Source organism: Balaenoptera physalus (genome assembly GCF_965194825.1).
Source record: "Balaenoptera physalus genome assembly, chromosome: 10".
Lineage (NCBI taxonomy): Eukaryota > Metazoa > Chordata > Mammalia > Artiodactyla > Balaenopteridae > Balaenoptera > Balaenoptera physalus.
In genome coordinates, this window is record NC_138889.1 from 9,969,264 (window position 1) to 9,982,745 (window position 13,482).

General features: G+C 43.5%; 1 protein-coding gene across 4 annotated transcripts in view; it reads left to right on the plus strand.

Annotated features, from left to right (window-relative positions):
- The first annotated feature begins 18 nt into the window (after nucleotides 1–18).
- SIAE (sialic acid acetylesterase) overlaps nucleotides 19–13,482 on the plus strand; it is a 36,334-nt gene continuing 22,870 nt past the window's right edge. For 2 of the 4 annotated variants that reach the window (XM_082410901.1, XM_082410904.1), the window contains exons 1-3: nucleotides 19–149; nucleotides 3,754–3,915; nucleotides 12,388–12,563. In XM_082410901.1, the coding sequence (XP_082267027.1) occupies nucleotides 83–149; nucleotides 3,754–3,915; nucleotides 12,388–12,563 (405 nt within the window). In that variant the 5' untranslated portion in view covers nucleotides 19–82. Of the gene's footprint in view, nucleotides 150–3,753; nucleotides 3,916–6,561; nucleotides 6,626–12,387; nucleotides 12,564–13,482 lie in introns of those variants that run through there. The other 2 variants (XM_082410902.1, XM_082410903.1) reach the window with 2 other exon arrangements.

Here is a 13,482-nt window from a genome sequence, read left to right on the forward strand (position 1 = left end):
GAGCAGGCCCCGCCCCTACGGCCCCGCCCCCGCTGGCGTCCCCGCCGCGAGGCCCGCGCGGGGGTGAGGGCTCGTCTCAAACATGGTCGCGCTGGGATTTGTGTTTGGGCTCGTGCTGCCGTTACTCCTGCGGGCCGACGCAAGTGCAGGTGAGGCGGCCGGGCTCGGCCCGACCCCTGCCCGTCCGTCAGCCTGCGCGGGCTCCGAGGTCCCGCGTCCTCCGCAGGACCGCCCCCCGCGCCCTCCTCTCTAGCTCCGGGAAGGAAGCCCGGGTAGGAGCCGGGTTCCACCACCCAGGCCTCGGTTGCGGGTGTCCGCTGGGCAGGAGCCCCGGCCTGTCCGCTTCCTCCACTCCCTTCCACCTCCCCTGTGATGCAGCATGTGGGGCAGCGGGCGAGTTGGGTTTATCTAAGGAGGGGAGGCCCAAATGTGCCCAGACCAAGGCCCTCAGTGTCTGAATAATTGCAGGGGAACTCGAAGGGGAGGGGGCGAAGCTAGTTAGATAATATTTGGAAACTGGTGACTGAGTCATCCAAAACATTTCAGTGCTGCCCCCTCAGTGGTGCCCCTGGGGAGGGTTTGCTTCAGGCTGGGTTGCTTGGGGGAATTAAATTTTCCTAGTTTAAGTGGTGATTAGGGCTAAGACATACAACCCCCTCACTAGCTCAGAGTATGTAAGACTCAGCTTTGATTCCTGCTGCAGCTCGCAGACACTGGTGGTGGGATAATATGCCTGGCATGGGGGAGGGGGATGACTCACTGTGACTATTGTCCAGGTCATATCGTGTCATTTGAATACCCCAGACTGGATGCTGGGTCACAGAACAGAAATGAAAGTTGAGGTGGGAGAACAGACAGTGCAGAAAAATGACTGCACTGCCTAAGAACCTGCAAAGTACCCAGATGCAGACAAACTGCAGCCCTTAAGTGGTTTTTCAGCGTTTAACAAAAGTGTAAACTAGCAGCACTTTATATCATTTCCTGACTCATCCCCACTCAGTGACCTTTGAGTCCAGTATATGAGGTGGGGAGAAGGGAAAGAGGAGAATAGGGCCATTATTCTATTAATTTTTCTGTTAAAGGCTGTTAACTTTAACATCACTGTTTTATCTTTGCCTTTGGGTCATATTGTTACATCACCTTCATTAACAATGACTTTATTTTTTAATTTATTAATGCTCCTAATTTTCTTCCCTTATTTGGTTGCATATCCTGACTTCTTTCCTTCAAATCATTCCCCCTGTGCTCATGTTTATCACGTAATAGTTGAAATGTGCAAACATGTATGTAGCAATGATAAAATGAACACCCAGAGGCGCTTCACCCAACTTAAGAACTAGAACGTTGCCAGTTTTATTGAGACTCCATGGATATTCCTCCCTCGTGCATCCACCAGTTCCTCACCAGAGGTAACCACTGTCCTAATTTTGTCAAGTCTACTTTTAACTTCCCAGAACACTAATTCCTGTTTTTCTACTCCAACGCCCTAAGAAAACATTGAAGACCTAAAAAAAATTCAAATGTTGTGTCTTTTATTTGACAAACACAATTACCAGTCCCACCTCCTTTCTTGTTCTCCTGTTTTGTCCATTGCTCAATTCCTTGGTAATGTTCCACTGTCTATTCTTATCAGCTTGGAATGTGAGCTTTATAAGAACAGGGAATATGACTTGTCTTTTGATTTACCACCAGTATCTAACTGTGGCAGAGTGGAAATTTCAGTGACTTTGGAATCAGGTGGCTTGATTTCTTGTCCTGTCTTAAACTACCTATGTGATTTGAGGCCAAAGAAGTTTAACATCTGTACTGCGTTTAGCTTTCTGCCTGACACAGTTACTCTCCCCAGTAGAATGTAAGCTCCCTGCTGGCAAAGATTTTTGCCTGCTTTTTTTTTTCTTTCTTTCACTGTTAACATCCTCAGTGCTTAAAATCGTACCTGGCACACAGTAGGCATCTTTAAGTATTTGTTGAATGAATTAATATGCAAGCTATTTTTAAAAATTACCTAATCTACTTGGGTCTCAGTCTGTTGATCAGTAAATAACGTGATTATACCCCAGGGTGTAAAAGATTCTTTCCACCTCTAAAATTCTTTAACTCAGAATAGAGCCATGCACAAAGAGGTTCAGTGAATGTGTGTTGTCGAAAACAGACTGACCGGGAAAACTATTTTCCCCAACATTTGAGAAGGAGGCCGCACACCTCCAGAGCCCCTTATTTGCCTGGGCTCATGCCTGCGGCAGCCAGTTTCCTTCAATCCCTTCCCCACCCCATCCTCTTTCTGCTCAGCTCTTAGGCCTTTGGTTTTCAGGTTTTGTTCCATATAAAACACCCAAGACAAGGCCTTCCCACACATGCGCCTCTTCCCTTCCCTCCAGCGTGCTTATGCAATTCTGGGCTGTTGTAGTCTCTTCGCAGAGCGTTTTGCTCCTGGTAGCTGTGCATCTCCAGCCCAGTGGGTCTTCTGGATGATCTTTGATTGTCATGTAGGTTTTATGCTGGAACAAACTCCTAAGAGAGAGCTGAGGATGTCTAGGGACTGGGTTGTTATTCGAAGTGCAGGACAAATAGGCCACCAAGTCTGTGTAGGAGACCCCATTAGCTGTGCTGCCCTGTTAAGTATAGCCTAAGGGGCTGTCATCATTGTAGCTTCCAGGGGGGAAAATGTCAACTTTGTTAGTTCTGATTCTCTTTCCTGCCTATCATTTTTGTTTAAAACCCTTTAAAAAAATCTTAATTTTGTTAATTATTTTCTTCTAGGGAGTTTTGTCTGTTTTGTTCAGACAAATTGGGATGTAACTTAAAAAAAGTTTTTTTTCCCCCTTATGAAGTTTTGATGAGGAACCCACTGAGATAATTTGGATAGATGCTTGTTATTAATAAAATACTTCGATATAGGCTGGATGTTAAAAATAGGAATGATATCGTTAAAGTGAATTCTTATTCAGTCTTGTTAGTGACTGTCTAGAATAGAATCCACAGTTTCAAGTGCTCGTTCTCGTTTTGTATAATTTAGCTTGTGAAATGGGTGAATTGCAACAAAAGACCTTTTGTTCAGACACTTTGACCTTCTGTCTCTCACTGACCTTATTTTTTGCATCTTAATTTTATCTGAATTTACCTTAGAAGGAAGCAGACTGGTTGCAGATATTCATAAATGGTTATTTAGAATTTTCAGAGGGTTGTCAAAAAACACGATAAGGAGAATTATTTGAGGGAAATTGACACTGAGAGGATGGAAAGGGGGAGATAAAGAGTGGGGAAAAAGTTTAGAAAAGGCTGTGTTGAAGAGAGGCAGCCTTCTTTATTCCCAGCTATGAGGAGTGGGAGTGGTAATGCGAAGTAGGGAAAGGAAGTGGTTTTATTTTTCTCATAAATACCATCTGTGAGGTGCATAAAAAGAGCATTTTGGTGATTTTGGGGGGAGAGAGTCAAGCGTTTGGGCCAAGCCTGAGAGCAAAGGAAGATGAAGAGCTTTGAAGGGGAGGAGGCTTGTGGTAAATGGGTTGCCCTAGGCTTTGTGAGTTTTCCTTATTGGTCATCTTGTACTGTGATGCATATTGCTGGAAACTGTTCTTGTTATGTTGCTTAGCTAATCAGGAAGAATAAGCTCTCATTTTAGAAAATTAAAAGGACTGGTTATCTTCAAATTCTCATGTATTAAGACTGTATGTTCCTTGCCATTGAACCAGATTCAATCTGGTGATGAATCTCTCCAACGCTGCTCTCCTAAGTGTTTGCTAAATTTTTTAGATGTTGGTTTTCGCTTTGCTTCCTACATCGATGATTACATGGTGCTGCAGAAGGAGCCTGCAGGGGCAGTGATTTGGGGCTATGGAGTATCCGGAGCCACAGTGACAGTGACTCTGTGCCAAGATCAGGAAACCATCATGAAGAAAGTGACCAGTGTGAAAGGTAAGACAGGCCATCCTCCGCTCAGCTTTTGTCTTCTCCTGCCACCTGCTGGATGATCTGAAAATGAATGCTAAGAATCCAGCTCAGGTTATCCATCCGTCCATCGATCCATCCATCCATCCATCCATCAAAGTTCTTTGAGTATTTACCATGTGCACTGAGGATACAAAGAAAAATAAGACCAGGCCAAAGTCCCTGTCCTCAAGGAGCTCATGGAATAACAGGAATAGACACCAAGCCATGTAGTGCAGTGTGATAGGTGCTCTGGTGGAGGTGGTTATGGGGTATCATGGGATCCAGAAGAGAAACATCTAACTCAGATTGGCTGGTAAGGGAAGGTTTCCACTGAAGGTGACATTTGAACTGAATCATATATAAAAGAGAGGTAGTATTGAGGAGGGGTTAAGAACCTAGGCTCTGGAATGCACCATCCCCATTCAGACCCTGACTCTGTCGCTTAATGGCTATATAACGTTGGACATGTAATTTAACATCTCTCTGTCACAGTTTCTTCATTTGTATAGCAGTGATAATAATATTTAGGATTATTGTGAGGGTTAAATGAATGAACATATCTAAAGTACTTAGAACAGTGCCCGGCACACAATAAGTACTGAAGAAGTGTTAGCTGTTGTTATTTTTGTTACTATTATTATTATAATATTTAGTCAGTCACTCAAATATTTACTGAGTGCCTACTAAGTGCCAGATACTGTGCCAGGTACTGGTTATGCAGTGATGAACAAAACAGATGTGGTCTCTCCCCTAATGAAGCTTATGGATTTGAGGAGAGACAGAAAAATAAGAAGCAATTACAGTTAAGTGTAGTAAGTGCCACAATGGGGAAGTATAGAGTGCTATGGGAGTGCTTAAGAGGGAAAATTAACTTAGTCTAAGGCTTATTTTGAAAGATGAGCAGGGCAAGCCAGGTAGAAGGAATAGCCTGGGCAAAGGCATGGAGGCGTGAGTGAGCCTGGGTCACTGGAGGAATGGCAGGCAGGTTGGTTTGTCCGGACCACTGGGGTGTGTGACCGGTGGTGGATGGCAGGAGATAAGGTTGGAAACATAGGGAGGCTTGTTTGTCGTTGCTATGGAGCGTACACTGTACTTTGGATAGATGGATTTTAAGCAGCAAAATAACACAGTCCGATTTGTATTTTAAAAAGATTACTCTGGCATCACTGTGGAAGAAGGATTGGAGATGCATGAGACTAAAGGTGGTGGGACCTGCTGGCAGGCTGTTATGATATTTAGGCAATAGACATTGAAGGCTTGACCCCAAATAGTGGCTAATTCTCAAATAGGTGAGAATTAGCCATTAGCAGGCTTCACGAAGAGACGTCCTAAAAGGAGTCTCCGTCTAGAAGAGATAAAGATGTAAAAAAAAAAAAAAAAAAGAGAGAGAGATAAAGATGTATAAGATAGCATGCGGAGGAGCTCAGAGTTACCAGATGCAGGAAGGTGTGCTCAGGGCTGGGTCAAGTGGAGACCTGGTTGTATCTTAGTTAGAGGTAACTACGGAGCTATGGGATGTTGAGGTGAGAGTCAGGTGAGGAGGCTTCTCTGGGGGGGTGGAGTTAATGTGGAGGCTGGTGGTTTGAGAGGGGACTTGAATATATATGTGACAGCGAAGCTTGTGGAAATTTTATTGGCCCCTGAAAACAAGGATTACCTGATTAGTTTTGTCAATATACAGGACCGATATCTAATCCAGAGTGATCCAGATGCTGGTGCAGACTTTTAATAATTCATTTCCATTCAGCAAACATTAAGAAATACTAAGTACCAGGCATAGATGCAAGGTAAGTGCTTCTAGTTCTTGGGTTTTAAGACTTTTTAAGGTAAGAAGCTTATTGGGTGAAATTCAGAGACCTGAAAGGGAAGCTTAAGCTGATTGAGAAGGGGTTCTCTGTTAGATTTAAATGCTATTGGTGACTTGTAGGATATACCAAAAATGAAGAATTCAGGAGACTAGCAGTGCTTTCTTTTTGTGTTGCATCCATCTCAGAAATGAGCAGTACGGAGTACAGATAGTGGTACTCTCAGTAAAAAGACATTGATTTAGAGATCTAAAGAATTGATGTAATTGTTTGAAAACAATAAATAGGATTTCCTTAGTGCTAAAAAATAACATTACCAGTAAATATTTAGGAGACAGAGACTGTACAGTGCCGTAGAAATAGAGAAAGCACATAATACATAGCATTTCAGTTTTGTTTTTTTTTTTTTTTTTTAAATATCGCTATATACTGCCATGGAGTGATGACCAGCATACATTTTTTTTTTTTAATAAATTTATTTATTTATTTATTTTTGGCTGTGTTGGGTCTTCGTTTCTGTGTGAGGGCTTTCTCCAGTTCTGGCAAGCGGGGGCCACTCTTCATCGCGGCGCGCGGGCCTCTCACTATCGCGGCCTCTCTTGTTGCGGAGCACAGGCTCCAGACGCGCAGGCTCAGTAGTTGTGGCTCACGGGCCCAGCCGCTCTGCGGCATGTGGGATCCTCCCAGACCAGGGCTCGAACCCATGTGCCCGGCATTGGCAGGCAGATTCTCAACCACTGCGCCACTAGGGAAGCCCCAGCATTTCAGTTTTTAAAAATGTTCTTATGCATTATTTTTAGTTTTTTCCCCTTCATGGCTGTTGCAGGGCCAATATTTGGAGTGTCCAGAGACGAGACAGGAGGGTAGGTGGTGACGAGAAGGAATAAAAGGTAATAATTAGGGGATGAGCCCCTCTTCTCCTTTACTGTGATAGTGAACTTGCTCACTTATTTTGAGTTCAATTCTATAAACATCAACCGAAGGCTTATTATGTATAAAACACTGAGCTAGCAACCCTAGAAAATACAAAGAAGAATGTGCCCACCCTCCAAGAACTCACTGTCTCATGCTGTCCTTCCACATTTAGCAATTTAGGTTCAAGTAATGCTTCAGTTGCTTCACTGCAAAGTGATGCTTCGTTTGGAGTTAAAATATCCAGCAGCAGCTTAAGGGAGCCAAGTGATTCATGGACTCTTGAGGTAATTTTACAGGAAAAGAGATTGTTATTGGTGGGGTGGCGGGTAGATCTATTTGTTAGGCTCCTCCACACTGGCTTGGGAGAGAAGAAAGGTATTGTGGTTTATACAGATCCACAAACCTACTTCCATGGACAGCGTGCTCTGTCCTGCCCATGAAGCAAAATGGATAAAATGTTATTTGGAATAAAAGAGATAGACATGTAAGAAATTTCACAGGGCAGCGAAGAAAATGTTTCTCAAAGGAGATACTATAGGGCATATTGAAGGGTTGACTTCTATTTAAATTTTGATGATGACTCTGGGATTTTCAGCCAGACTCTCTATCTCTGTTAATATTTAACTTATTACCTATAATCCCCTAGGTGCCCACAGCAAAGTGGAATTTAACAACGTAAAGGTTTTTGTCCAGCAGACTGACACTTAAGCATTGGGAAAATTAAAACCTGAGGGATGACTTGGAATATGGTCAGGTTCTGGGCCTGTTCAAGCCATGTTGTCAAGTGATGCATGATGATTCTCTCAGACACAAGGAGTAAAATTGGGGCAAATAGTCTATATCCTCTCACTTTGACACACATGGGGGATGCATATGTAGGTGATAAACTGAAGGTGTATCTGCCTGAATTTGTCATGATTGAGGTAAATAGAAAATACAAAAGGCCCAAACCTCTTAGAAAATTAAAAATCTCCTGGTTGCAGTGTTAACGTGCGTGCTAATTTTCTATGCCACATAATAAGTTACCACAAACATAGGTGCTTAAAACAACACACTTTTACTATCTCACAATTTCTGTAAATCTGAAGCCTGACCATCGTTTATCTGGGTTCTCTACTCAGAGTTTCAGAAGGCTGAAATCAAGGTGTTGGCTGGGCTACATTCTCATCCAGAGGCTCGACTAGGGAATGATTCGCTTCCAAGCACCCTTAGGTTGCTGGCAGATTCATTTCCTTGTGCCTGTAGAATTCATGGCAGCATTTCTGCTGCTTCAAATCTCTGACCTCTAGACCCTATTTAAAGGGCTCACCTTATTTAGGTCAGGCCCACCCAGGATAATCTCCCTTTGGATTAATTTAAAGCCAACTGATTAGGGATTTTAATTATATCTGCAAGACCCCTTCATCTTTTCCATGTAATGTAACTTAATCATGAGAATGGCATCTTATCCCGTTTGCCATTTTCTGTTGATTGGAAGCAAATCATATATTCTGCCTGCACTTGAGGGGAGGGACTATACAAGGGTGTGACTTACTGGGGGTCACCTTAGGGTGTGCCTGCCATAGCAAGCTATAGTTTAAGTAACTTGCATCAACAGTTTTATTGATAGAAAAATAGTTAAGCTTTTTTTTTTTTTACATTTATATTTGGTGGTGGTGGAGATGAACTTTATACAGAATAATGCAGGTCAGGCAGGGGCGGTTTGGGCAGTAAGGCCTTCTTTAGCTCCAGGTCACTTCCACAAACCAGTGGACCCGTTTGCACCTGGTGAAGTGCCAGGCTTCTGTGGGGGAAGAGGTGATTAGGGCTGCTTCCAGCTCTAGGTTCTCCCTCTTGGGAAGGGAAAGGTTGTTGGATAATTTTCCTTTTTCTCTTCTTGGTTTCTGAGATTTGGCACAATAACCTGAAAAACAATTAACATCTGATGTGAATAACAGAAAAAACAGCAAGATGCACTTCATGACTAATCATGTCTCTAGACAAATTCTTTTAATTTTTTGGCTTTGATTGTTTATTATTCCCATTTTGAGGTGGGGTTGGTCAGGGAGATGGAGAGAACATGGAGAGAGTTCTTTACTTATGCTCTTGGCTGGAAGAGGAAGAGAAGAGGGACAGTGAGAAATAGGCCACCAGATACGCTAACCATTGGGCCGGAAAACACAAAGCCCCAGTCAGTTTGCGTGGCTTTCTTGTCAGTATAACCCAGGAGGACTGGGGTTTACTCTCTGCCATTTACTTGATGGAGTGCCTGGCACCCAGTAAACTCTCTCAGTAGCTGTACAATGAAGGAAGGGCATGAATCTTCCTAGATAGAAGAAGAAAGAATGGGAGGAAGCAGAGATTTGAATGCAACAAAAATGAGCATTTACAGAAACCTGAGCCCGGTTTGGTAAGAGATGTCGCAAGATAGCAAGTGATTGGGGCCCAGAGGAAGGAACCAGAGCAACTGTTGCTCAGAAAGCCCATCAAGCTCAGCAAAAGCCAGCTGGATGGTGAACTTCAACTCTTTGTGGTTTGTCACTCAATTTTGTTTTTTTAATATATATATATATATATATATATTTATTTATTTATTTATTTATCTATGTATGTATGTATGTTTGGCTGCATTGGGTCTTTGTTGCTGCTCGCGGGCTTTCTCTAGTTGTGTCGAGCGGGGGCTACTCTTCGCTGCGGTGCACGGGCTGCTCATTGCAGTGGCTTCTCTTGTTGTGGAGCACGGGCTATAGGCGCGCGGGCTTCAGTAGTTGTGGCACGCGGGCTCAGTAGTTGTGGCTCGCGAGCTCTAGAGCGCAGGCTCAGTAGTTGTGGCGCACGGGCTTAGTTGCTCCGCGGCGTGTGGGATCTTCCCAGACCAGGGCTCGAACCCGTGTCGCCTGCATGGGCAGGCGGATTCTTAACCACCGTGCCACCAGGGAAGTCCCATCACTCAATTTTATTGCTTGGACTCAACCTAATGGACTTGGTGGGTCAACACAGTTTCTGAAATCTATAACTGGACTTCACTGGCCTGTGGTCAGCTGCACTTTCATCAACCGGTCCTTAACGGACAGGCCAAGGCCTAATCAATTCTCCTTGTGAAACGTCCCACCCTTGCCTTGAGTCTAAGAAACAGTCTTCACAAGGGCCGCTCTCTTTTGTATATATCGATACTTACATGGCAGTAAATCCACATTGTTTTAAACAAATTATTTCTGAGTTACTTTGACCATTAATAACCCCTCTGTAGTGGAGCTGGTTTCCCCTGCCTTGCGTGGCAGTTAACTTTACTTAACACTCATTCTTGTGTCAGAGTTTTTCTCTTATGAAGTGGGAGAGGAAAAGAGCTAGAAACTAAAAGAACTCGAGGACTAGAACAGAAGGAAGTTCTGCAAGGTCTTTGTGGAAGTCGAGCAGTTTCCTGGGGGGGAGCAGTCCTGGGGAACAAGGCTCAGATCTCCATGCCTAGTTCTCTTCAGACGCTTTAGGCTCCAGAGGGAGCTCATCCTCCGGGTGTAGGATGGTGTTGCCCTGTTTTGCCCCAACATCCCCCCCTTTCCGTCTTTGTCTTTTTATTGCTGGGCAGCAAAGCTTTTCAGAAGCTCTGGTGAAGGCGCTTTTCCACACCAGCCATATTGCCTGGATAGAGACTAAATGTAAATACCTCATTAACAGCAGGGACCAGGAATAGCTTGTACAGTAGTAGAAGGCTCAAAAATAGTCCTGTCCTGGGTTTTCTAGGGATTGACCTCATCATCACAAATGAGTAATGTTGGTGGCAGGAGGACAGAGCTCCAGTAAGCAACGTCAGTGCAAGAAGTCTGGAAAGACCTTGGCAAGGCTGCGGTTGGGACAGATTGGAGAGTCTGCCTGCTCAGACGAGAGAGCCATACGGAGCAAATCACACCTGTGCGACACAATCTGTACTAGCTGCCCACTGTTTCCAAAACAGTGATTTTTCTGCTTTAGGTGAATTCTGCATTTAATATGTTGATGTCTGTGACTATTGGTGGTGTTAAAAGCAATAGCGAACGTTTGGTCCTGGGCTTAATTGACCTCGCAGGGGTGGGAGTAGCAGGCTCAGTCAGTTGCGCTTCTGAGAGGAGCGACCTGTGCCCTTTCACTGATGCCTGAGGGTTTTGGATGCTTCCCACAGGACTCTGAGTAATCCTTTATGGTTTGAGCCTTTACCAATCTCCTGCCGTGAGGCTGGACTTCTCTTCTTAGCTCTTACTGATTAAGAGGAACTTAGCACAGTGTCTGGCACGAGTAGGCACTTGGCCAGTTTTTTTATAATTAATTTTTTCCGGTTGGTGTAATAACCTTAGGATGCCTCGTTTCTAGCTCTTGCCGTTCTTTCCCTTTGAATTTACATTGATCCGATGGACACAAATTATAAATCAGTCCATATTCTTCAGCATTATGCCAAGAATATTTATTTTTTAAATAAATTTCTTTTCTTAAAAATTTATTTATTTAATTTATTTATTTTTGGCTGCATTGGGTCTTCGTTGCTGCGCGTGGGCTTTCTCTAGTTGTGGCGAGAGGGGGCTACTCTTCGTTGCGGTGCGCGGACTTCTCATTGTGGTGGCTTCTCGTTGCGGAGCATGGGCTCTAGGCACGTGGGCTTCAGTAGTTGTGGCCCGCGGGCTCAGCAGTTGTGGCTCGCAAGCTCTAGAGCACAGGCTCAGTAGTTGTGGCACACGGGCTTAGTTGCTCCGTGGCATGTGGGATCTTCCCGGACCAGGGCTCGAACCCGTGTTTCCTGCATTGGCAGGCAGATTCTTAACCACTGCGCCACCAGGGAAGTCCAAGAATATTTATTTTAAAACAATCATCTCTCTATTTTGTCTGTTTTCTCCCTCTCATTTCTTCAACTTTGTTCCTGTTGTTTGGTTCTCCTAGGCATAATTTTGCCACTTGGAAGATATTTTTCTTAAGTCTCCGAGTATGATGTTGGCAGCGGTGGTGGTGTGCGTGGGTGAGAGGTGGGAAGGTGGTAGGGGGGTGGTTGCTAAGGAATATGCTATGAATTTCTGAAATAGGGTCTTGGATAGCTTTTCATCTCCCAAACTGCGTTCAAAAACCTTAAGTCTGGTAAATAACTGTGAAAATAATTAATTGGGCAAGTCTCAATATCTTCTTCAAAGAGAGATTAATTTATGTGCCTCCTACTACTTCTTTATGTGTCACCTGTTTAACTGTTAATAAGAGAGCCCAGAACCACTGGTGGTATTAATCCCTGAGAGCAACAGGGGGAGGAGTTGGGGGGTTGATGACAAGGATGATACCATCAAGTCAGTTTCAGAGGATAAGTGATGTTCTCTAACCTGTGCTCACAAGTTAGTTTGGGGCACTGGGTAAATCTGTTAGATTAGGATTATGTTAATATTGATAGTTGGATGGTATAGGAAGAATTTCTATTTTATGTTTTTGTATTAAACTCCCTTGAATTTTAATCTCTGTGTATTTTTGTCTATCCTCGTTTAGGATTATAACTGGGTGATTTATTTTTCTTGTAAATGCTTTGATTAAAAATAAGGAGGGATTGGTACAGATTAAAGATAGCTACGCTGCTGCTTTTGTTATTTCTGTTGACCTGTCTGAAATTTGGCCAGTCTTCATAGCTTTGAATCCAGTTCATCACAGAAGCTGGGAATCGCCACAAATGAGTCTGATGCATGACACGATTGGGTTTTAATTTCACTTTAGTTGATTGATTGATTGATTAATTCTTGGAGCCTTATTATTATTTCAGCACACTCTAATAGCTGGATGGTGGTACTGGATCCTGTGAAGCCTGGTGGACCTTATGAAGTGATGGCACAGCAGATTCTTGGGAGGAAGAACTTCACCCTGAGAATTCATGATGTCTTATTTGGAGATGTCTGGCTTTGCAGTGGGCAAAGTAACATGCAGATGACTGTTTCACAGGTAATTTGCAGAGTCTCAGTGTTAATAATGTTGATACGAGGAAGATAAACGAGGAAGAGGAAAGGGGCAAGGAGGAGAAGGAGGTAGAAGCCTTCTTTTTCTACCGTGTGCCAAGATCTGTTCTAAGTGCTTTCTTTGCATGTGTTAATTAATTCGATTAACAACTTTATGTGGTAAGTACTTATAAGATATTCCTATCTCACAGATGAGGAAACTGGCCCATCTGAGGTTAAGTTCCCTGCCTAAGGTCACAGTGTAATTGTGGAGCCAGGATATGAATGCGACCCCAGAGCCTGCTTTCTTAGTCACGGCTAGTGTGTCAGTGTGTGGGGCACTATTTTCTCACCTTCCTGGGCTAAGGGCAGAAGCTACAGAGTATTTGATGGTAATGGAGATTTCATATCAAATTGAAGGCAAAGTAGATTACTCTTCTTTTTGATTGGTCTTAGAAGATGAGCTTCGGGAGAGAGCCTAGGAAATCAAAACAATTAGATTTTGTCTGGATGCTGGGCAGCTAACATACTCTGTCTTTTGTTTTCATGGAGATTTAAAAATTGAGAGTGAATGTTGGCTTTGCCTCTTACTAGTTGTATGGCTTGGAGCAAATCACTTGGTGTTTATGAAACTTTGTAAAACATGCTTTTAAAAAATTGTGGTTAAAATTAATATAACATAATAGGTATCATTGTTGGTAAGTGTACAATTCAGTGGCATTAAATATATTCACAGTGCTGTGTGTACCCATCACCACTATCTATCCTCAAAACTTTTTCATCATCCCCAATGTATACTCTGTACCCATTAAACAATAAATCCCCCCTTCCCCTTCCTCCTGCCTCCTGGTAACCTCTATTCTGCTTTCTCTCTATGAATTTGCCTCTTCTAGGTACCTCATATAAGTGGAACCATGCAATACTTG